The following is a 25,873-nucleotide window of genomic DNA, read 5'->3' as shown; positions in this document are numbered from 1 at the left end:
TCAGACATGGTCTCACTGTGTAGTCACTGCTGTCCAGAACTCCCTATGGAGTTCAAGGCTGGCCTAGAACTCAGAGAGTCACCTCTCTCGCCTTCCCTCCCCAGGTGCTGGGATTCAAGGCACCACACCCGTCTACAGAGTTTCTTTTAATACTGTTACTGATGCCATATGAAGTGGAACTTTATGAACACAATTTACAAGTCATGAGAGGAAGAAAATGGACCCTTTCTGCCTCTATTCAAATAGCTTTCACTGAATCTGGGGAGCAGACCTGACTGGAAGGGAGCAAGATGTACCTCTGTTATGATGGCTTTCTGATCCTTCACCCTCTGCGTCTCCTCTGGGTCCTGCTCCAGGCTAAAGATCTTAGAAAGTGATACTGGCTTCCCACCTCGGCACAGGACTGCTTGGCACGTGCCAACGTTGGCTACAGTCAGGCTAAAACTACTTGTTGGGTCGGCCGTGTCGGGTCGAATGTAGCACAGGAGAGCAGAGGAACCCAGCTTCTGGCCAGCCATTCCTAATTTCCTGTGTGGGGAGAAAAGAGATGAAGGCATGGCGCCCAGTTTTAGAGTACGCAGTAGTCTTTTATAGCCATGGCAAACCCTCACCCTCATCCACCCGGGGTAGATAGACTCTTGCTAGGGATGGTGGTGGTAGAGAACCTACTTAGTCTAAGCCAGGTGGCAGTGGTGGCGCATGCCTTTAGTCCCAGCACTCGGGAAGGCAGAGGCAGGTGGATCTCTGTGAGTTCAAGGCCAGCCTGGGCTACAGAATGAGATCCAGGACAGCCTCCAAAGCTCCACAGAGAAACTGTCTCAAAAAACAAACAAACAAACAAACAAACAAAAGATCCTAGTCTAGCACTCTCAGCTGACAAAGACTTTAAAGAGGTTTATAGGGCACAAGTGGGGGCATCATTCTCTACTGTTTCTATGTCTGATCAGAGACTCCCCCATTCAGGAGCTTTTAGACTTCAGCACATCAGCTGCACATGGAAGGCCTGATCACTGTTAGAGGAGAATGCTGGGCCTGGCCCTAACCTTAGAGCTTCTGATTTGGGCAAGAGGCTGGCTGTACATGTCTAATAAGTTTCTAGTAAGAATGCTGACAATACTCTCCTAGAAAAACACTTGGAGAAGCACACGGACAGTAAGTTCCTTGAGAGAGAGGCCATGACGCACCTTGCATTTCCTCTGCACACATTATGTCCATGTGTCTGCACCCTGGAGGCCATGCTAACACATAGCAGACACCACCAGAAGAACCTAGTTTCAAACTTCCTTTTCATATTTGCTAACTGTGGAATCCCAGCAAGGTCTTTCTTTCTCTAAGAAGTCAGACTGATAAAACCCCCACCTATTTGGCTTGTTTTGAAAGGTAAGGATGAGAACCATGTGGCACAGTGCTTGGTCCTTGGCAGGTTCAAACTTCAGAGTTCCCTCTTCCAAACTTCTTCTGTCAAGTCTCTAGCTCAGTACTACTGAAAAATGGACTCTTTTTCCAACACCCTGCTTTTCAACACGAGAGACACAACCAGTCCCAGCTCCAGGCTGCTCTGGTCTTGACCATTCAGCTTTATACTCTTAGCACCCTGCTCCTTCAGGCCACCTACCTGAAGTGCAAGGTGCTCTTGGCTACTAAGAGATTCTCAGGAGTTGGGAAGTAAGGTTTTTGGCTCAGGTGTTAAGAGAAAGAAGAGTTAGATAAATCCCAACAATAAATATTCTAACACATAAACCTAACAAATGCCTGTTGGCCTTCTGTAGGTCATCAACTAACTCTGGGAATCTTAGGAAAGCGCACGACCTTCTTCCCCTAAATGTCCACACACATTCAGGCATATAACCCCTAGCATTTATGTGCTGGCCTCCCCAGGTCCTTGACAACAGTTGGGCAGATGACTCCACAGATTCTTTAAAGAGGCAATGACTACCACGCTGTGATACCAAGAGAATGTCGGTGAAGGAAGGTACAACACTTCTCTGTGAACCTGCATCTATAAGCAATGACCTCCAACTTCTGAGAGTTACTTTCTATAAGGAAAGTGGAGTTAGGGATTCGTCAACCCACCTGCTTACCTGTGAGATACCAAGAAGGTATTGGCCATGAAAACTGTATCGTTTGTTGAGTGTTGAACTTCTTCCAAAAGCACATCTGCCATCGTACACTGCAGCAGACGAGGGAGCTCCTCATTCCGGTCCCCATCAAACATGCCATACACAGCTCCTACCCCCTCTGCAAAGTTATCCATAGCCAGAGCAGACACACAGAGTCTGAAACAAGAAGATGAGGAACAAAATCACTTCTGCAGGGCATGTTCTTTTAAAAAGTATGAACTGAAGACAGAGAATCGTTGTGGTAAACCTATGTCCAGAAGGAGGCTACTAGATAAGATAGGCAGGCAGCAGCTGACAGAGACAGCATCCTAAGAAAAGGGGATTCGGTCGTCGTCACAGGCTGGCCACAGTGATTAAGATGCCTTTTGTAGCCAGGAGCTGGTGGTACAAGTCTTTAATCGAGCACTCAGGAGGCAGACGAATCTCTGAGTTCAAGGCCAGCCTGGTCTACAGAGTGAGTTCCAGAATAGCCAAGGCCTCACAGAAAAACAAAAACAAAAAAGAACTAATTTTGTCAATGCTCTTCAGCCAAAGAGCATCAGAGCATACCTGCCAATGAAGCTGGGCTTATACTCCTTGCCCAAAGGAAGAGTGCTCACCGCAGAACCCTGGGTGCACAGACAGAAGGTGTAGGAACAAACTTAGTATAGGATATGGGCTTTGACTAGACCATTCTCAGGAAAGACTGTGTTCAGGAACAGAGTCATCTCAGACTGGGACAATTAGAAATCAGTCTATATTGTTGGGCCTTACAATAAATTTCACTCATAGGAAAGAAAAATTCCATCAGAAAACCTTAATAAGGGTTTAGTACTTTGCGAACTGAAACTCTGACACTTACGTTTGGGAGACTGTGGTGATTATATATATATATATATTCTAACAAATAAAGCTTGTCTGAAAACCAGAGGGCAGAGCCAGCCACAGAGTTAGCCATATGATGGCATATGATGGTGCACACTTTTAATCCTAGCACTCAGGAGGCAGAGGCAGACAGACCTCTGTAAATTCAAGGCCACCCTGGACTACAGGAAATGAATCCAGTCTAAAAGAGAAACAGGGCCAGGTGGTGATATCTCACACCTTCAATCCCAGTACTTGGGAGTCGCACACCTTTAATCCCAGCACTAGGAAGGCTGAGGTAGGAAATGATATGGCTGGGCAGAGAAAGGGATATAAGGCAGGAGGAGACAGGATCTTCCCTTTTGGCTGAGGACTCTTGCATTCAGCCAAAAGAGGAAGATCCAGTCTCCACAAATCCTCAGACTGAAATTGAGAGATGGCTGTGGCTTATTCCTTTGTCTCTCTCTGACCTTTCAGCATTTACCCTGATATCTGACTCCAGGTTTTTATTAAGACCAATCAGGATTCATGCCAGAGATGGACAGGATAACACGGTCTAGCTGTGAGCAACAGAGCAGGCCTAAGATGTCATGGACTGCCTTTTCTCTCTCCAGTCTCCAAGGCCAATATACTCACTTATTTCTCTGCCCTGCCATCTCAGCCAGTCCATGGCTCCAGAAGGTTGATGTAACTGTAGAATCTGTGGTTGGCAAAGGCTTCTGGTCAATTTTTAGAGTTGTGATATGGCTGTGGGAGGTGAAGAAGGGAAGATTAGACCATATTCTCTTCTGTATTTTATAAGAACTATCAAAACAATAATGTGTTTTTAGAAAATTATCTTTTGACAGACTAAGATACATTTCCAGAGAGACTGGATGCAAGGAGGGTGGTGAATCTGTGGCTCTGACGTAGGAGAAGAAAAAGTGGTAGGGGAACAGAAGCTGAACATAGTTTCAACTGATGCATCACAAAGGTCTCTTCGCTTCTACCAAGTGTCTACTTATTGAAAGCAATATAAAGAGATCTTAAAACTATACATATGCATTGTCGCTTAGATGTCCTAATGTGACTGGTGCCACCAGACATACATATGTCCTCCATGTAAAATAATTCAGTGTGTAGCTCAGCAGAAATGAATCAAAGAGAACCATCTAGGAATGTTCTGGCCTATTCCATTCTATTCCTTTAATCAACTGAGATTTCCACAGTCCAGAGATAACCTACTGATGGCTGAGACATAGATATGATTTCAGATTTTATTTCCTACCTAAACATGTCCAAAGTCTTGTGTTCCAGAACCAGATTTGTATTTCCTGTGAGATCAAGGTCTTGTAAAGTAGCAGGCAGAGCCTCTGGAATTAGTATTTCTGTCAAGTCATTGCAACTCAGGTCTACAAACTGAGAAGGAATACAGAAATCAAAGGAGAATACATTAAATTACATTCTCTAAGTCTAAACACTCAAACTTCTAGAGCCTCACGTGGAAACTTAATTTCTTTCCAGGAAGGAATTAGGTATACTGAGATTTTAAACTGAGCATATGAAAAGAGAACAATGCCCATTCCTTATGTATGAAGAAAAGGGAAGAGTCAGCCATATTCATGGGCAGCACATATTATCTTTGCAAAGCTATCAAAAGCTATAGAGATCTTGTCTGGTCGTGTTGTTTAAGTAGTTGTTTGGTCAATATTCTCCAGCCAAAGACCTCTAGGGCACACCTATGGTTGAGGTTGGTTCATTCTCCTTGTAGCAATAGCAAACGCTTACCATGAAAGCCTTGGGGTGTACAGGGAAGAAAGTGTGGGAAGGAACCTAGTATAGGATTGGGGCTTTGGCTTGGCCATTTGAGGGACAGTCTAAGAAAGTAGAGGACTGCCAGGCAGCGGTGGCGCATACCTTTAATCCCAGCGCTCGGGAGGCAGAGGCAGGCGGATCTCGGTGAGTGAGCTCCAGGACAGGCTCCAAAGCTACACAGAGAAACCCTGTCAAAAAAAAAAACCCAAAAACCAAACAAACAAAAAAGACAGAAAGAGAGGACTGTACCCAGTTGTGGTCTCTCAATGAGTCTCACTGGTAGAGAAGGGAAATTAGCTGGAGAGAAAGTCTTGAGGGAGCAGTGCATCTATGCTCCTTCTTTCTTACAAGAAAGGCACCTCACTCCCCCTTACCACTCTGTGTGAGCATGTCAGGCGAGCTCATGCACGTACCTGGATCTGAGGCAGCTGCAGGATCTCTGGGAAAATGCTAATGTTGTTGGCATGTGCGACAAGAGTGTGCAGCCTTTTGCAGTTAGCTATGGTTGTGGGAATGGCTTTAAGCTTGTTCCCACTTAGGTTCAGTTCTTCCAATTGCTCCAATTTATTTAGTTTGCTGAAAAAAAGAAGCATCAAAACACCATGCTGCATCAGAAAAGGGCAGCTGCCAAGTGGCGCTATTGTACAGCAGTCATACACAGAGTAAAGACAACTTGGTTCACTGCAGAAAACCCTGAGAGAAGGAGACGACCAGACATCAACTGAGCTGTGGTCCACCATCACAACCAGGCCTGCCAGTTGTCAGCATGATCTCCTACTAGCACTCAGTGTTTTAAGATTGGCACAACCCTTGTTTTCCTTACAGATGTGGGCATGAGCATTTTGTCTGACTTACTGGGAGTCCCTGAAACAGTACGGCCTATTGTTGAGAGAGGGTGCTAGCCCTTGCTGCAGCACTAACTAGGATGGAAAACCCTGGGTAAGTGAGTGTCAGAGGGCCTTGGCTGAAGAAGGCTGACTAAGACTCCTTTCAGTTTTAAACGTCTACAGTACCAAGTGGTAGCAACTCCCTACCACTAACCACCAAGTTCTTGTACACACAGTACCCTGCTTGGGACAACTATTTACACCACTGTGATACTGAGAAAAGCTTTTTGCATGTTACATGTTAAGCAAAATATCTTAAGCCTGACATTCCCATTAACAAAGTCCTCTGATTTCTTTGAAAATAATAAATGTGAAGAAAGTTTGGAATATAAATCACCAATAATACTAGCAATCTGAAAGAATTACTATTATAACTTCACTAAACTTTCTACTAGATTTCTCAAAATGGTGTTTTGATTTTTTTTTTCTTAATCAAGTATTTGTGTTTGCCTGCATGTGCATTACATGGGTGCCAGGTGCCCACAGAGACCAGAAAAGGGCATCAGGTCTCCCGGAACTGGAGCTGTAGATGGCTGCAGATGCTAGAAGCTATACCTGGTCCTCTGCTCTCAATTACTAAGCCTCTCCCAGTCCCTCAAATGAGTACTTTATATGAACTTTCCATCTTACTTTCCTAATAGAGAACAATTTCTAATGCTAAAGAATTCACACTTTCCAAGTACACCTCCCCACAAGACACACACCTATATACACACAAAAGAAAACTCATACTGTTAATAAGTAAGCTTAGAAAATCATTTTCTTTTATACTGTGATAATGCATGTAAACTCAAAGAAACTGGAAAACAAAGACAAATAGAACATTTGTGTGTATGTGTGTGTACAACTTTATGTGCATGTGCAGGTGTGTGCACACTTGCATGTGCACAAATAGAAGCCAGGAGTTGTCATTGGGTATATTTTTGGTTGGGGATTGTTTGTTTAAGACAGGGTCTGCACTAAACCAGAAGCTCGCTGATTTGTCTGGGCTAGCTGGCCTGCATGCCCCAGAGATCCTCCTGTCTCCACTCCCCAGGGCTGGGAGTACAGACCTGTGCTACCACAGCTAGCTTTTTATGTGGGTTCTAGGGATCTGACCTTGGGTCATGTTTGTACAACAAGCACTTTACCAACTGGACCATCTCACCTACTCCTCCAAAATCCTTTAAGCCAACTACTATAAATTATCAATAATGAATACTCTGACAAAATGCTGGATTCGTGTTAAAAGCATGAAACAATATTAGAAATTTACAGAGTCAGGTGTGATGACAAATGCCTATAAATGGTAGTTAGCACAGTATCATGAGTTTGAGCCCACTTGGACTCCACAGTGACATATGTCTTTTAAACTAAATGTTATATAATTATCTTCTTATTTTTAAAATTTATTTCAAATATGTGTGCTAACATACATTCTTTTCTTTTCTACTACTCACAGCCTAGGTTCTTCTGACTTGTGAATATCAACAGAATACCCATATCCTAAACCAGTTGTTTAGTGAATATACAACTATGCCTAGATTTTAAAACCAGGGCTGATGATAGGTCAGTGGATAAAGGCACCTGTTGCCAAGCTTGACTACCTGAATTTGATCCCTGGGACCCACATGGTAGAAAGCACAAACCAACTCCTACAAGATGGCCAGCAGGCCTAGAATAAGGAACTGTGGAATGCTCTGGCTTAACTGGGACATACATTATCCCCAGGCTTGGGGAATCTGCAGGAAGAGAGGGCAGAGAGAGAGACTGTAGGAGCCAGAGGTAGTGGGAACATCAAGTAAACAGTGTTTTCCACACAAAACATACGCTCTCACAGCAACTATAACACTATGTACAAGACCTGCATAGGCTCAAACTAGACAAAACCCAGTATCAAGACTTGATGGTTATTACAAACTGGACTTGATAGGGACTAAGAAGAAAGAAAGAAACCACAAAGTTGGGTGGGAAAAGATGGGAGAGTGGAACGAGTAGCCATGGAAGGAGTTGGAGTATGTATGTGTTCAGGATACATTGTATTAAAAATAAAAACACCATTAAAGCCAGGCATAATACCCCAGGCCTTTAATCCCAGTACTTTGGAAGCAGAGGCAAGTAAGTGAATCTATGTGAGCTTAGGCCAGCCTGGTCTACATAGTGAGTTCCAGAATACCCAGGGCTACATATTTATATATACATATTATTTCTGGAGGACTATGGGGAAAGAGAATGAATGGTAACAAAGTATAATGACACATTTTTATGAAGGTGCCATCATGAAACTCATTACTTTGTATGCTAACCTAAAAAAACTTAAAAAAGAAAAAAATATTATGCTGTGGGTATCACTCTGTGTAAATAAAGTTCTGATTGGCCAGTGGCCAGGCAGGAAGTATAGGCGGGACAAGAGAGAAGAGAATTCTGGGAAGTAGAAGGTTGGAGAGAGACACCGCCAGCTGCTGCCATGAGAAGCAACATGTAAAGACACTGGTAAGCCACAAGCCATGTGGCAAAGTATAGACTAACAGAAATGGGTTAATTTAAGATAGAAAAAGTAGATAACAAGAAGCCTGCCACGGCCATACAGTTTGTAAACAATGTAAGTTTCTGTGTGCTTTCTTGGTTGGGTCTGAGTGACTGTGGGACTGGCGGGTAAGAGAGATTTGTCCTGACTGGGCCAGGTAGGAAAACTCCAACTACAATATTATTTTTAAATGATTTATTGATATTTTATGTGCATTGGTGTTTTGTCTGTATGTGTATCTATATGAAGATGTCAGATCCCCTGGAACTGGAGTTTCAGATAGAGCTGCCAAGTGGGTTCTGGGAATTGAACCCAGGTCCTCTGAAAGAACAGCCAGTGTTCTTAACCACTGAGCCATCTCTTTAGCCCCAGAAAACATTATATTTTTTAATAATAGAATTTTTGGTCAAGTATGAAAGCAAGGTCTTGTGTATTCCAGGCTAACTTCCAAATCTATATGTAACTGAAAACGGCCTTGATTTCTGATCCTCTGCCTCCATCTCCAGAATGCTGGGATTACAGGTGTATGCCACCATAACTGTTTTATACAGTGCTGACAGTGGAACTCGGGGCTTATGCATGCTAGGTAAGAACTCTAGAAACTGAGTTACATCCTCAGGCCCAATTGTTTTTTAGACCTAATGTATTCTGAAAGGTAATTATTTCTCCATGGACACTGTTTAAATTTTAACTAGAGGATCGATCTCTCTCTCTCTCTCTCTCACACACATGTCTCCCACGCTCTGTGTAGCAACCAGGTATTGTTTTACTTTTATTTTTAATTTATTTGTATTTATGTGTCTGTGTGAGTGTGTGCACATGTGTGCAGGTGCCCTCAGAAGCCAGAAGAGGGCATTAGATCCCTTGGAGCTGGAGTTACAGGTATTTGTGCTGGGAATTGAACTTGGGTTTTCTGGAAGAGTACCATGCACTCTTAACCACTAAGCTGTATCTTTCCAGTCCCCAAACTGGGATCTTTAATATCTTGTCACATTGCATGGAAACTGCCTAATCCAGAAGTTCTCAGTCTGTGGGTCATGAGCTCTTTGGCAAACCTCTATCTCCAAAAATATTTACATTATGGTTCATAATAGTAGTACAATTACAGTTATGAAGTAACAACAGAAATCATTTTATGGTTGGGGTCACCACAACATGAGGCCCTGTATTAAAAGGTCACAGCATTAGGGAGGTTGAGAACCACTGGCCTAGATACTTGTCTAATTGCCCAATCTGACTGTAGGTTAGAGGACTGAGGCAGTAAGTGACACAGAGCATGTGGTATATACTAGGCATTTTACATAAGTACATATAAAGAATAAACTATTAGACGACATATTTTATACTACAATGCTGGTAAGAAAGAAAGAGATGTTAAATTTTATTTCACAACCCTGTACTTTTTTGGATGGAATATTCTCAGATTATTGTTGAATAGTTAGAGCTAAAAATCACACATTTTAACGACAATTTCTTGGGCTATGCATACCTCACCAGGAATAAATTACTAAGACAAGATTCTCCTGCTGAGCTAGTAAAGCCGCATTTGTCACATTTGCACCAGCAAATCAGGAGTGCCACAGTCAGATAGCTGTAACATAATGCAGAATTCATGTTTTACATCAACGGTCACACTGTGCATTCATTCACCTTGCAGGAAAGGTCTGTAGCTGGTTATTTGCAAGGTGCAGGATTCGTAGGTGTGGATGCCCAACCAAGACAGGTATGCATTGATCTGTCAGGAGGTTGTTGGTCAGGTATAGCAGCTGCAGCACACTCAGACTCTCCTCTCCAGCACACGCAGAAGGCAAAGACTCCAGACTATTTGCAGATGCATTCAAGTATCTGAGACTGACAGAACACACAGAACATCATTCCCTTTGAGTTTGTTACCTTCTTAAGTAGAAACCAGCATGCCCTTGCAACAGGGAATGCTGCTATGAAGCTCCCAAAGTCAAGAATAATTTCCTCCAGGAAATTTTCTCTGCATCTATACAACTCAAAGCCAGGTGTCAAGAAGGAACATAGGCATGGTTACTTTTCTAACATTCTATAATGGCTCCATGCAAAACCACCTATTCCCATTGCAAGGACACTATTGAATACATCTGAACTGTAAAGATAACCTTCAAAAAAATTTGTCTATTTATAACAAATCATCATTTGTTTAGCTAATCCCATAATGCTCTGATATCTACATAGATTATCTATATAGAGTAATTATACTTCTGTATATATATTATAGACACTATAATGAAAATCTTGGATTCTTATCCATTTCCATAGTGTACAGTTCTAGAAACAGAACTTATGGGATCAAAGGATACAGGTTTGGTTCTTTTGTTTTTTGGTGTTCTTTTTTGGTTTTTTGAGACAGGATTTCTCTATGTAACAGTCCTGGTTGTCCTGGAACTCACTTTGTAGACCAGGCTGGCCTCGAACTCACAGAGATCCACCTGCCTCTGCCTCCCGAGTGCTGAGATTAAAGGCATGCACCACCACGCCTGGCTAGGATACAGGTTTGGTTTTTTGTTTTTGTTTTTTATAATGGCTTCTAAACATATACTGCCTATTTATGATCCAGAAAAGTTGGATCAAACAGCAATTGTGTTGTTTCTTGGCATTTTGGCTAAGATCAAGTCTAAACTGCACTCATACAAAAAGAATGCAATCTGTCAAATACAATGTTTGTTAGGTAGAATATCCTCAATGAAAGGAAGCATCATTAAACTTGTGTGTTTGTGTGTGTGTGTATGTGTGTGTGTGTGTGTGTGTGTGTGTGTGTGTGTGTGTGTGTAAGAAAGAGGACAGTCTTGAGTATCATCTTCAGGAATGCCATCCATGGAATGGTGACATGGCTTAGATGGTAAATAAAGGCTCTTTCTACCAACCCCTGACAACTTGAGTTTGATTCCCAGAACCTGCAAGATAGAAAGAGAGAATTGACTCCACAAAGTTGTCCTCTGACCTTCACTTGTATACTACAGTGCATGCATTAAACACACCTGTATACATATACACACAAAATAAAAGTAATTTTAAAAATGTTCCTTCCTTCCTCTGAGACGGGATCTCTCTGTGGCCAGGGCTTACCAATTAGGCTAGACTGGCTGGCCAGTAAGTCCCAGGGATCCACGTGTCTCCATCATCTCTGTGCCAGAATAAAAATCACACACACACTCCATGCCCCATGATTTCATTTGAGTTCTGGGGAACTAAACTCAGATCCTTATGCCTGTAAGGCAAGCACTTTACCAACTGAGCTCTCCCCGATTTTGAATTTGTGTGTTCTTAAATATACATGCTATGTGATCAGCATCCCTAATGAGCTTTTAAGCTTGTGGAGGATTATGTGTGTCAGCTCTGACAGCACTGCATTAAGTAGATGGTTTCTTTGTTTGTTTTGGGTTTTGGTTTTTTAGATAGTGTTTCTTTGTGTAGTCCTGGCTGTCCTCAAACTCAGAGATCTGCCTGCCTCTGCCTCTTGAGTGTTGGGATTAAAGGTGTGTGCCACCACCGCCTGGCAATAAATGGTTTCTTAATTATCTTTAGGTATTTAAGACTACATTCTGTGTTATGCACAACCTGCTAATTAACAACTTCAACACTTCACAGAAACTTGCCCAAAAGAAAATTTCTCCCAGTTTCATTTCTTTTTCTTTTTTTCTGCTGTTGTTGCTTTTTTCTTTCTAACGATTTTATTTTGAGGATTATCCAGCTAAGAGTATTATGGATTAAGAGATGCATAATCTGAAAAATAAGAAACAAGAAACCTGTGGGAATGTCTCCTGTGACCCTATGTCAACTCACTGCTGCTCACCTGTTTCTCCATTTCTAAAGTCCCTTCTTCATAATGTAAAAGACTACCATTAAAAACCAACTTTCCTGGGCTAGGAGGATCACTAAATTGTAGAGCATTTACTTAGTGTGAGCAATACTCCAAACTTAATCCTAAAAAATTAATTAATCCTTAGTACCAAAAAAAACCTCCAAAAAAACAAAAACCTACTTTTTCTTTAAAGATAACATTTAGATAAACCTGACTATAAGCTTTAAAACAGGAAGACATACCATCAACATACTAATTTACAACAAGGTGGCAAATAATACCTTGTCAAAGGAAATTACCTTTAAATTCATGGTTTTCAAAGCAAGTAACAAATGTTCTGGAAATCAAGAAAATATAACTCAAAGATTACTTGACGAAGTTAGAATAAAACTGACTTTAGTAGTATCTCCTTTTTCTTCAACGCCAAAGCTGGACTTTATGAAAGGCTCCACCTGAATGCTATTTCTCCCTGAACAGAGTGAAAGCCTGAGTACCCCCACCTGCTGGAAATGATTTACCACATAAGTAAGTATTTGACAGTTACTCAACTTTCAAGTTTACTATGAAACTACATTTTCTATCATAAAAAATTGCAACTGAGTCTCTGCCCACAGTTGGAGTACCAAGTAAACTGTAAACAGGGACCTCATTCCAAGGATAGGTCGCTGCAGCTTGTGGAGACAATGCCTGTGCTCCTCCGAGGGACTCACTTTAAGGCTTTGGAGAAGAGAGCGTCTGGCAGCCTGGAGAGAGTGTTGTGCTGGATATCCAGCACCTCAAGCGGAATGTGCTCCACCAGTGCTGGAAGGACCTGGATATGGTTGTGTCCAACCATCAGTTTCCGAAGACTCAAACTACTCAGAATTCTGAGGAGAGACAACAGAAAGAAACAAAAGCTTACTTACTGAAATCATCTTTTAAGTCTGATATAGGCCCATTCATTAATGTCAGTCAACTCACAGAAACCTATTTTTAGAATATACAGCCACTGACAAGTGACGGAGCTACAAAAGCTGTCTCGAAGATCACCCAGCACCCACCTACAAGTCATGGGTGAGATCTTGAAGACAAGTGGTACAGAGTCTAAACTAGTGGTGGTCTCAACCTGTGGGCTGTGACATCTTTTGGGGTCAAACGACCCTTTCACAGGGGCCACCTAAGACTACTGGAAAACACAGGTATTTACATTACAATTCGTAACAGTAGCAAAATGACAGTTCTAAAGTAGCAATGAGAACAATTTTATGGTTGGGGGTCACCACACCATGAGGAACTGTATTACAGGGTGGCAGCATTAGGGAGGTTGAGTTGAGAACCACTGGCTTAGCAGTTTCTAGAGCAAAAACATTTTGTCTTTAAGTCTAGACAGAAATGAAGTCTACACAGCATTTATCAATACTAATAAACTCAGTATATTTATTAATATAACTCCATAACAAAATTTTATTACAATAAAAATGGTTAAGTGTTTAAAATGTGCTAAGACTAGGCCATTCAGCCATGAATTCCAAAAAGAGTCAGTGACTTGCCAAAGATTTAGTGATTCCAAAGCCCTCACTGAAACGGTATTGTCTAGTGTGAAGATTGTACTCCAGAGGCTCGGTGCAGACCTACTATGCTACAAAGCCCCTAGTTGAATTGTAAAGACTCCACAACCATACATTTTACAGTGACTACTTTGGAATGTATAATACAATAGCCTCACACTATCCCTCACACACCATTCCCTCCTTCCTCAAATTAGATCAATCTCACCATATGGTAAAGGTCAATTCAAACACCATCTTACCACAAAGCACTCTCTTTAATTATTTAAAGTTCTTCTCAATTCCTAAAACAATGGATAAGTGTCATGATTAAGACACAGGATAAGACTTCCACATTCAAACCTACTTCCCAGTACCCCTGGAGAAGTGCCACCTCAAGACAGGTTCCCCAACCATTCTTAGTCACCTCCTTCCTAAAGTGAGGCTGACAGCACCTATGTAAAAAGGTTTAAGGGGCTGGGATTTAGCTCAGTGGTAGAGCGCTTGCCTAGCAAGCACAAAGCCCTGGGTTCAATCCTCAGCTCCACAAAAAAAAAAAAAAAAAAAAAAAAAAAAAAGGTTTAAAGGATTAGGTAAGATCATAAAACTGAGGTTCTCAGGAAATGTCCAGTTCATAATAAGTCACCCTATAAAATAGTTATATCCATACTATCATAGCACCAACCATGCCAGAAACTATCACCACAGTTAGCAGTTTTATGTGTTATGTCATATAGTTCTACTAAGTTTCTTACAGGCTAAGACCATGCATTAGTCATCACTGTATCTCTTAAAGTACATTAAGATGCCTCCTACTCAGCTGGTCCTCAATAATCACCAACAAATGAAAGGCAACCCAAATTTAGAGAAATACTTAAACACGTATATCATATATGCATATGCACACACAGACCTCACGGGAACCTCGGTGAGAAGATTGTAGCTCATATCTAGAATTTCTAGCTTTTTTGCTTCACAGGCCCAGTCAGGGACACACTCTAGCAGGTTTCTGCAAATAAGAATCATCATGTAAGGTAAAAAGTTACTATGGCTTGTACTAAATGTCTCCCCTCCCAAGACATGTTGTTGCACTTCGTTCTAGGAGCCTGGGGAGCTGTTATAAATTGGTAGGTGGGACTGGAGAGACGACTCAGTGGGTAAGAGCATTGGCTGCTCTTCCAGAGAGTCAGTGTTAATTCCCAGCACCCACATGATGCTTCACAACCACCTGTAACTCCAGTCTCAAGAAATCTAATACTCTCTTCTGTCTGCCAAGGCACCAGGCACACATGTGGTATACAGATATACACTCAGGGAAAACATCACACACATAAAATAAAAATGTTTTAAAAAATAGTTATTTTTTTTAACCAGTTGGTGAAACTTGGTGTTTCATGCTGTAATCATAGCACTGGGGAGGCTGAGGCAAGCATGAGGAGCCTAAGTTCAAGGTCAGCCTTGTTAAATATAGACACTGTCTTTAAAAACAAACAGAAGGGAGAAGATAAAGGAGGGAGCAAGGAAGGGAAGGAAGAGCTCAAAGGAGGGCTGGCTTTTCCCTCTCTGCTCCAGAGCTGTCATGAGGGAAGCCAGCCACTGGGAGCTGCTACCATCATACTATATACCTCACCATAGGCCCAAGGCAACATGGGTAGGTGGCCACAGATCTGACCACCTTTTCACTGCAAGCTTTTCTTCTTTTAAACTACTTATTTCAGGTATTTTGTCACAGTTATGGAAATGTAAGTAACAAATGGAATTCATTTCACTAGACTCCAGGCATGTATTAAGTCACCTTATGGCAGGGACGCTATTTCCAAGGAATTCTCCGGGATATTGCCAACAATAAAGTCAGCACTCAGAGAACACTGGAAGTAGAAGGGACGAGAGAGACAAGTAATCAAATAAGCACAGCAATGTGTATCGACTGTGCCGTTCAATGCGTTCAGAGAAGGCTTTGAGCAGAAGCAGCAGGATGTAGTGAGGCAATACGAGGAGAGACTTGGAGGAAGCAGCATCAAAGATGATCAGGAATTCCATGGGTAATGATGGACAGAAAAGAATTAATTCCAAGAAAAATAGAAGGAATAACTGTGAGAAAGTAGGGGCAAAAGGCAATCAGTAGCAAAGCAAAGTTTCAAGCCACTGGAAACATGAACTTGAAATATTTAATACAAATCCTCATCAAAAGACTTCTAGTGTCAGATGTGACCTACCTTTTCTAGGTCGCAAGGTGTCTGTCAATTACGTGGTAGAATGCAGTGAGAGCTACGTAAAAGAGATACAGCATCGATGACAGCTTGGTGAAGAGAACAATGCCTGAACTAGGCCAAGGCAACTTTGCTAAGAAACATGACATCTGAGTTAGATTCTGAAGAACGTTATACTGCAACCTTACATGATGAAGATATTCCAAGCAAGGATGCCAACGTGAGTCAGAGCACAGAGATAAGGCGAGGGAGTGCCAAGCAGTTTGGTAATGCTGGAGCATGGAGTGATGGGAGACAGAAGAGACATTAGGTTGGAACAGCTCTACACCATGTCTGGAAGGTTCTTACTTGATCCTACATGTATGGGGACTACCTTAAGGGTTTATGAGCAAAGTACAGATGATGTCAACTATGTACTTTAAATAGATTACTAGTAAATGGAGCCCAGTTCAGATGATTCTGCTGATTAAAAGAAAAATAATCAGGGTTCCAGGCAAGGCATGATATAAGCTTAAGTGAGTAGTCATACAGCTGAAGAAGAGGGAGGAATTCCAAAAGTACTAAGGAGGCAAAAATAACATTGACTTGGAGAAGGATTAGGTATAGGAAGGAGAGCAGAATAAAGAATGAAAGTTAGGGCTGGAGAGATGGCTCAGTGGTTAAGAGTACTGACTGCTCTTCCAGAGGACCCAGGTTCAATTCCCAGCACCCACATGGCAGCTTACACCTGTCTGTAACTCCTGTTCCAGGAAATTTGACTCCCTCACACAGACATGCAGGCAGAATCCCAATGTACATAAAGTATAAATAAATTTAAAACCAAAACCAAGAATGACAGCTACTCTCAGGCTTCTCACGTGATGACTAGGATATGACTGTGCTAGTGTGACCAGACACAGGACACAAGGCTGGTGCAGAGGGAGAGGAGTCTGATTTGCACAGGTTTAAGGTGCCTGAGGACGTGTACAGCAAGATTATCTAGTAAAGAACTGGATACATGTACCTGACCAGAGAAAGAGGGTAAGTCTGGAGACCTGGTTGATGCCAACCCTTAGGGGTGACATAAATCACTGGAGTCAATGAGACTGCATCTGTAACAGGTCAGTGTGCCAAGTCAGAACTAGAGGGGTTTCTGACTTGAAAGGCTGCCAGAAGGAAAAGAGAACACCAAAGAAACAGAAGTAATGACTAACATGGCATTAAAAAGAGACTGTACTGGCCAGTTTGAAAGATGTGTCAACAGAGAAAAAGTGATTTAGAGAAGGCCTACAGTGAGCTGCTGTCAGGATAAGGAAATGGGAAGTAAAACAGAGCTCACAATACAAGTAATTAATTCTTGAGAGATTCAGACAGAAAGGTGAAGACTTTGGTTACACATAGCGTGAGGGCCGTTAGATTAAGCAACACTTTATTTATACAGAAGAGCCTGAAGTCCTCTTCCTCTCCCAGAGACTCCTTCCTTTAGCTACACAACAGTGCCCCCAAACAAGACAAGTACCACCCTATGGACACACTCACCGTGAGAGTTCCAAAGAAGTGAGCAGGCTGGGCACTGGGTAGACATTCACTGCTGTCAGCCCTAAGGGAAAACAGACAACTTGTTAACAGTGTTCTCTTAAGAAGATAACAAGAACTACTGGAAAGGGCTGGAGAGACTGCTCAGTGGTGAAGAGCACCTACTGCTCTTCCTGGAGACCCAAGTTCAGGCTCCACCACTACAGTGGGTAGTTCACAACAGCCTGTTAACTCCAGCTTCCAGGGGATCTGATGCAGCTGGCTTCCATAGGTACCTGGACATTCCTACACATACATACACATAATGAAAGGAGGAGGAGGAGGAGGAGGAGGAGGAGGAGGGGGAGAGAGGGGGAGAGAGAGGGGGAGGAGAAGGAGAAGAAGAAGACTGGTAAACAAAGCAAAAGTGGCTTTTGGAGATAACTAAAAATAAAAACTACTGGCAATTCACTGTGACTACTGTGTGACCCCAATCTGTCTTTGAAAACACACACAACTACTAACTTTAGGGTCCTGTGCATTTACACTACATCAGGTAGCCACTAATGTTAACAGTACCACTGAGTTAACTTGAAAAATATACACCTGGATTAAAAAAAAAACATTTATTTTTAATTATGTGTATGTGTGTTGGTATGAGCACACAGTTGGTATGAGCAGGGGCCTCAACAAGGCAGAGGTGTTGGGTCCCCCCGGAGAGAGTTAATAGAGTTAGATGTCTCATATGTGTGCTAGGAACCTAACTCAGGTCCTCTGCAAGAACACTTCGAGCTCTTAGCCACTGAGCAATCTCTTCAGCCCCAATATCTGGATTTAAAGATGAAAATAATCTCATCTTTAATTGAAGTATAATGCAGATACAGAAACAATCTTAAGTGTCTAGATCATTAAACTGGAACACACTAGTAGAAACACTGCTCAGCTCATCAAACATGGTACTACCAACTCCCAAGGCATATCTTCATCTCCTCTTCTAGTCGCCACCCATTCAAAGGTGCCATTTGTTATCCTGGCTCCAAATACCACACAGACAACACTTGCCAGTTATAAAACTAGAACTTTACTCCACCCCACAGGAGCCTGGTGGGTAGCCCAGTTGGCTGTGAACTCATAATCTTCTTGCCTTACCTTCCCAAGCACTGGGATAAAAGGGTGCATGATGGCTGGGATGCAACTCAGTTGGTCAAGTGTTTACTTAGCATGCAGGAAGCCCTGGGTTCTAACCCCAGTGCTACATAAACCAAGAATAGTGGTGCACATTTGTAATCCCAGGAATAGATGTACTTTGCTATGTTTTGTTTCATTTTGAGACAAGATCTCATGTAGTACAGGCTGGCCTTGAACTCCTGGTCTTTTTCTCTTTTCTTCCTGCATATGCTTTGGTCTGACTTTATTTGCTCCACATTACGCTTGTGACATTTGCTCATACTGTTGCATGTGGTTATATCTTTTTAATGTTCTTTTTTGTGAATATGAAACAGACCAGAGGGACCTGTTCTTCCCTAGGGCACTGAACAAGTGTTAAACTTTGTTAAAGTGCTACAAAATCGGGCAAAAATCACTACTAATGTTAATGATGTTATTTAAGTTCTTGTTGTAAGCATTCCTCTGATGTTCATCTTCCTGTAAACAGGCAGAGATGCTAGGAGATAAGGTAATTTGGTATCTTACCTGACAAATACTGGATTCTCCCTTGCTGCCCCTGACTGTGTTGAGCAAAATGATTATCAGCCAGCCAAACACCCTTAGGCCAGCCCCAGCCTTTATGCACACAAGACAGAAGCCTTGAGAAAGTATATAACTGTATTGTTATCTGCTGCAGCTCCCGAAGGGTATCCTGAAATGACAGCCCCAAGCCAGGGCTGTTTCAGTTACATGAGACTTTTTAGGTCACAGCCTTGACAAATCCTAGATGACTCTACAACCATTTCTACCTGAGCCAGGAAAGGGATAATTAACCCTAGTGGCCTAGCAGAAGGATCATTGACACTGGTGTAAATACAAACCTTCCTTTGCATGACAGGCTTGCTGTGATTGGTGTAAACACCCTTCTCTGGATATAAGCACGCTGTCTGCTCACTTATGAGTCAGCTTGCAACCACAACATTTGGCCCTAGTAAAAGACTTCTCTCAAGTTATCTTTTCCTGCCTCTTTTAGCAGAGGAGGCTAATCTGGTTACACAGGAAACAGCAGCAGAATCGGGGGAGCAGCAATGGTGGCTGAGGCAGCATGACCCCAACTGTGGAGCTTGCTAAGCTGCAGAGGTGGCAAAGCTATGGCTTCTTGGGAGCTGAAAAAGCTAAGGAGAGCCACAGGTCTGGCAGCAGCAGCAGCAGCAGCAGCAGCAGCAACAAACGGGCAGCAGTAGCTGTTTCCTGTGACACTGACCAACAAGAGGCAGCTGAATAGTCCTGGGGGAGCAGCCAGGCCAGGGACAAGAGTGGTGCCGGAAGTTCAGAGAAGGTGAAAGAGGGTGGAGGTCTGAACTGGGCTGAGGACAGCGGCTATAAAGAGGCAGAAGAGGCCAGGTGGTGGCGGCGCACGCCTTTCATCCCAGCACTCGGGAGGCAGAGCCAGGCAGATCTCTGTGAGTTCGAGGCCAGCCTGGTCTACAGAGCAAGATCCAGGACAGGCACCAAAACTACACAGAGAAACCCTGTCTCGACAAGACCAAAGAATAAAAAGAAGCAGAAGATAGCAACTGCAGGCCTGGTTGCTGGAAGAATACCAGAGAGATGTCAAGTCTTCAGATACCCCAGGTCTCAGAGCTGTAACACTGGCTGCTACCAAGGGATGAAGACTCCTGATATTTAGGCCTGTCTAGAAGCTACGATGCCAGCTGCTGCTACAGGCTGAGGAATCCTAACAATGCAATGCTTCATTGTAGGGCTAAGGGCTCTACTTACCAGAGGTCTATGTGGGAGTTGTGACACTAGAGGGCGCCACTAAGCCTGGCTACCCGACCCACTGCCATGCCATAGGATACACTTGAAGGGAGCTCCTCCTTGTCCAGACAGGGTTTCTATGTGGTAGAACATAGGGGCTCTCCAACTGACTACCATGTGTGCCTGGTACCAAATGCCCAGGGTGCTGGGCATTTAAAGCTTCTCCAATTTAGGGTGACTGTGGCTATCTTATTCATAAACATGGGAACTAATCTAAGCACAGATAGTGAATATAGACCAAGAGGAACACTGGGTATACCAGACATGGTTAGCTCTAGTACCTGCACTGAATATTTCCAAGGTGGTTGTACTGACTAGCTGTCATAGCATCAATACACAGTGCCAGTAAACACTCAATACATTTGGTTGTTGTTATTGTTGTTGAGGATTTTCCTAAGGGCTGAAATAGTATTTGACTTTATAGCTCAGGTTACCCTGGAACTCTTGACCTTCCTGCCTCGTTCTCCCAAGTACTGGGATTACAGGTGTGGGGCACAGCACCCAGGCTTCTTTCTTGTTATTATTACATTTATTTATCTCTGCATGCACATAGGTTTGTGTCTGTATGTAAGTGTCACGTGGAGGCCAAAGGACAACTTGGGAGAGCTGTTTCTTTCTTTCACCCTGTGGGGTCCAAGGGATAGGACTCGGGTCATCAGATTTGGTTATGCTAAGCTCCTTTACCCTGCTCAAAAACAAGACCTTCCAACTCAAGAAACTAATCTAAGGCAGGAGAGAAGCCTCTCTAACATGATAAAAGACAATAGAACTGAAGTCCCTAAACGTCTTTTATCCTAATAACATATTCAGATACAGAAGACAAAGCAAAAAACAAAAAACAAAAAACAAGCAGGTCTATCATCATCAGCTAGCTCTTAACATACCAACATGTGCCTTACATGCTTTCCTTTAACACCAAGAGGTAAACATCACCCTGAATGCTTATCATTTGCGGTACAATTTGAATGCTAGAAAATGCTGTTTTCTAAGTTTAAGCTTTGGTATAACGTACACAGTACACTATGATCGTGCAGTTTTGTTTTCTTAGTCAAAAGCTGTTTCCAAGGCTTCTTTGCACCAATACACAAAGCTCTAGTCCATTCATTTCCACTACTGTACAGAATCTACTGTGTAACTACATCACTATTGATTTACCATTCTTTTTATTAGCAGTCCTATGTTCTCCCGACCCCACAATGTGTGACGGTCATTCTGTGTGTAAGCAGCCCTGAGATAATGCCAGCAGGGAACTGCTGCTCACAGCTCTGTCACTTCTTTGCCATGGTCACCTTCTGCTCACTGGCTGTGGTTGAGGACTCCAGAAGATACTACGTCTAGTCTCTGGTTACACTCAGCATTTTCCCCTTTTAATCTGATGACTATAAAGTATTATTCAAATCTTCATTTCTGGCACTTAGTGAAATTGAACATTTTTCCTTTCCTTCCCTTCCTTAAACATAGAAAACTGCAAAGCATAGTAAAACATACCTGCAATCCCAGTACTTGGGAGATTAAATCTGAGGCCAACTTGGGTGATACAGTGAAACTGTCTTAAAACACCCAAAACCAACATAAAATACATAGAAGGGCCTAACTGGTGAAGGGCTCTCCATAGAATGGCCTCAACAACATGAGACCGTCACAAACAGACCAAACAGTGGTCTCTTCAAATACAAGGCCTTTTACATTGAAAACATTCCCACAGACCATCTCTATTTGCTAAAATCAAGCTAAGCTTTGCTCTGAATTACTCCATATTGTATGAACAGTGGTTTTTCAGGCTGTGCACAGGCAGCTTTTGACTTCATTTTGAGGGAGGATGAGTAAAGCTCCTGGGAGACCCAGATGTCAGGTACAACCCATGCAATACAGAATGATAAATCACCTATTCCTGGGGACCAAAAGGGAGCCACTCCACAAGTTTATTGGGGTAAATTGAGACTATAGGGGCACATGGAAATACTAAAATCATGTCAGAGTAACCAGGCCAAGGAAAGGGTATAACTCCCTCACTGGACCCCTTAAAGTGACAGACATTAAATACTACACCAGCCTACCATCTGATATCTAGGCGTGTTTTGGTGGGGCAGGGAGACTGAGGTTCCCCCCCTCCATCCCCCCCCACTATTCCTTGAGCCTCAGCTCAGCTCAACCCCTTGCTTTTGATGTAGTCTACCTGTTTGCCTGTTTGGACCTGGACCCGCCTGCCATACTGCTTTCTGTTCTGAGTCCATTCCTACTCTCAGATCATGAGCCAATTCAACCTTACACCTTGCAGCTGAACTCTGCAGCTCTGCTCTCAAGCTTGACTACAGCTCTCTCTTGGCACTCCTCTGGTTCACTATCTTATCAATACTGACTCTCTGCCAGCTTCTAAAACCTCGTAAACTCACTATAGCCTCTCTAACGTATACTCATTCTACAAACCACATAAGTTTATACAGATTTAAAGATGTATTTGATGTCCACTATCTGACACTAGAGTTAGTAGAACTAAAAGAATAAAGAACTTACATTCACTCCAGCCGGGCTACCAAGGCAGGCAGGTTATATGACAGACTTCTGTTACTGAGACCACTACACCTTGTGAATTTACTGTTGCCATGCCAACTGTCACACCGTGGAAAGCACAGACATGTCTGTTTCTGGCATTTGTGCTCACTACACCACTGCAACAGGGTCTCCTCACACTACACCACAGCAGCACGTGCTTCTCCAATAGGGGCTGGGAAACTGGTTCTTAAAAGGCTAAAAGAAATATTTTAGGGTTTGTGGATCATAACAGTGTCAAACTCCTATGACACAGTAACACAAAAACAGTGACGTATATACCAAATGTAAACCTATGAGTGTGTACCCATAAACTTGATTTATAAATATAAAATCTTGAATTTCATATAATTTTCATGTCATGATTATTATTATTCTAATTTTTTAAAAAATATAAAAACTATTCTTTATAGACTATGCAAAAAAAAAAAAAAAGAGGAGTAAGACAGATTTAGCCCTTGGGCCGTAAGGATACCAACGCCTACTTCATGACAGATGCTCTGGTTAGACAGAACATGTTTATCCACCTACCCGACCCTACAATGCTGCAAAATGCCTCTTACTGTGCTCACACAATGAGTCTCAGTATCTATCCTGTCATGTCTTTTTTTTTTCTCCGTGTAGTTTTGGAGCCAGTCCTGGATCTCACTCTGTAGACCAGGCTGGCCTCGAACTCACAGAGATCCACCTGGCTCTGACCCCCCACCCCCCAGTGCTGGGATTAAAGGCGTGCACCACCACTGCTCGGTCCTGTCATGTCTTTTGATGTATGTATATATCCACTGCTTCATGGGTAATGGCTAAGTTAAAAGAGAAAGCACAAGAGGTCATAACTCCATTCTGCAGAGTGGCTGAGAAGGACCACAGAAGGAAAACAATTTTTATATTGTTTCACTAAAGCTGAAAGAGCAAAAGCAGGAGGCTGGATAGAGAACTCACTGTTCCAATTGGCGTAGAGAGTTCGAAGGGAGAAGCCACTGAGTGTCAGCTCCCTCAGCTGGTTCCGCTCACAATGCAGCTGCTCCAAGCTACATAAGGAGCTAAGATCCAAATCAGTCAACTGATTGTCCCGCAAATCCATGTGAGTGGTATGTTTATTTCCTTCCAGATTTTCAATAATCACGGTTTTCAAGTGGTTCATCCTTAATATTCAGAAACAGAAAAATAATTTCTATTATGTGTATAAAAACATAAGAGAGGGATGACCCTTTCCTCTCTTTACTGAACTTGAGAATTTCACTACTTCCTTCATTTTTCAAGGTCCTACAGAAAACAACCACAGTTGATTTATAGAAAAAGAACCCAAGATCCAGCTAAGTTAAAACCAGTAAATACATATACAAATTAGACAGAAAAATGGCAATGTCCACAAAGAGAAAAACACTTACATCCAAGTATCTAGTAGGGTTAGGCGAGAAAGGGGAGGGCAAAGAAATAGAAGCCAAGTGACAAAACAGCCTCCCTTTCCCTGGAGTTGTGCCTCCTTTTCTCTAGTACTAAGACTCACATGCACTAACAAGAAGAGAATGATCTCAACATACACGAAATGGTTTAAATACAAACATCACTAAATATTTCAGGTTCTTGTCCCAACCCCTACATGACTTTACACACATCAGCCTATTCTTCTCCTACATGCTATTAAGTTCCTGTGTCTTTACAGGGCTCACTATCAGATTCCTGAAATGATAGAACCTTCCTTTAGGGAAAGACTGTCTCTATAAAACAAAAATCATAAGAAGGTTTTATTAGTGAAGCCGTGAACATTTCAATTACAATACAATGTTATTAAGAAAAAAAGTGACTCAACAGAAAAATGATCACATTTATAGAAAACTACAAAGCACTAGTCTCCATACAAAAAGATGTCCATCACTCATAAATAAACAAATGATCATTAGAACAATGAAATACTACTCTGCCCTACCTTCTACTGCCAATAAACAAACAAAAAAAAAGACTACTGAAATACACTCTAGATAAAGGCTCAAGGAAAAAGAAATTCTCATAAAACGCTGGCAATTTAAGTCTTTGTCATTGACAATCTCACCAGATCCTTAATCTCTCTGCTATTAGGTAAATAATGAAGTTTTACTACATACCTGAAAACGTCTATTTTTATATTGTTTTAAGTTCCCAATGTTTTAAAGAAGTCTTTATGAGAAGACATCAAGGTCCATCACAGCAAAGCTAAGAAAGTTCCCATACAGAGCGGCCTCACCTTAGATCCACATGTTTAACATGGCTCATCCTGGTCAGCACCCCTAAGTTCAGGACTTCCAAGCGATTTCCTGCCATAACCACTTTATCTAACAAGGTGAGTTTCTCCAAAACTTCAGGAATTTGACTAAAATTGTTGAAGGAAATTCCCAGAGAAGTAAGCTGCTGCAGGTTTCCCAATTCATCGGGTAGAGCGGTGAGAACATTGCCATCAAGACAAAGGGTCTGAAGACTGTGGAAAAGAAACAAGCCTGCTTTATGGAACAGCTCACACAAACAGGCAGAGCCAATGATAGGGGTTGTACTTTATTATTAAGCCATGCCATTAATTATTAACACTCCAAACATGGCAAAATCCCCAACTCTTGGTCCATGTAGAGTTAAGAGAGGGTTAGACGTAACTTCTAAGGATGGGCCTTCAGACAGCAAAGAGCCAGGGTCTCCCCTGCTGCAATGGAGAGAATGGGTTACTGCTTGGCAGTATGGTCACCTCTGACATCAAGAGCCATTGTTGGATAGAATCCTGGTAAAGATGTGACTTTTCTCACTGCCTACATCCTAAGACCAGAGATGGTCCCCTGCAAAAGAAAGGACAATCTAGAAAAAGTCAACACTTACTTTAGTAGATTGCCAATCTGACTTGGCAAGTCATGAAATCCATTACAAGAAAGGTTGAGTTCAGTCAGGGTAGAAATCTCACACAGCAACACAGGAAACAGTCCAAGCTTATTATGGGACAAGTTTAGGCCCTTCAGTTGAGAAAATCTAAAGAACAAAGGCACAAATACAGACTATATTTCCACAACCCATTATGATGGCTTAAATAACTAAGATACCCATTATATGTCTTTACAGGGACCATCAATGGACTTTGATGATCTATTTTGTTTGCTGTCTATTTTGTTATTGTTATATAGCCTTCTATAA

At 42.3% G+C, this 25,873-nt stretch overlaps 1 protein-coding gene across 2 annotated transcripts in view; it reads right to left on the bottom strand.

The window, feature by feature from the left end:
- The window catches only part of Phlpp2 (PH domain and leucine rich repeat protein phosphatase 2), a 75,548-nt gene that overhangs the window by 8,076 nt on the left and 41,599 nt on the right, over positions 1-25,873 (bottom strand). For both annotated transcript variants that reach the window (XM_036187145.1, XM_036187146.1), the window contains 12 exons: positions 25,565-25,711; positions 24,948-25,178; positions 23,666-23,868; positions 17,234-17,294; positions 14,419-14,514; positions 12,690-12,845; positions 9,801-10,001; positions 5,171-5,333; positions 4,231-4,361; positions 3,600-3,710; positions 2,082-2,276; positions 297-528 (listed from right to left, as the gene is read on the bottom strand). In XM_036187145.1, coding sequence (XP_036043038.1) covers positions 297-528; positions 2,082-2,276; positions 3,600-3,710; positions 4,231-4,361; positions 5,171-5,333; positions 9,801-10,001; positions 12,690-12,845; positions 14,419-14,514; positions 17,234-17,294; positions 23,666-23,868; positions 24,948-25,178; positions 25,565-25,711 — 1,927 coding nt within the window. The remainder of the gene's footprint in view (positions 1-296; positions 529-2,081; positions 2,277-3,599; positions 3,711-4,230; positions 4,362-5,170; positions 5,334-9,800; positions 10,002-12,689; positions 12,846-14,418; positions 14,515-17,233; positions 17,295-23,665; positions 23,869-24,947; positions 25,179-25,564; positions 25,712-25,873) is intronic.

This window comes from Onychomys torridus, chromosome 5 (assembly GCF_903995425.1).
Source record: "Onychomys torridus chromosome 5, mOncTor1.1, whole genome shotgun sequence".
In the NCBI taxonomy this organism is placed as follows: domain Eukaryota; kingdom Metazoa; phylum Chordata; class Mammalia; order Rodentia; family Cricetidae; genus Onychomys; species Onychomys torridus.
Note: the sequence above shows the minus strand (reverse complement) of the source record. Positions and strands in the feature narration are given on the sequence as shown.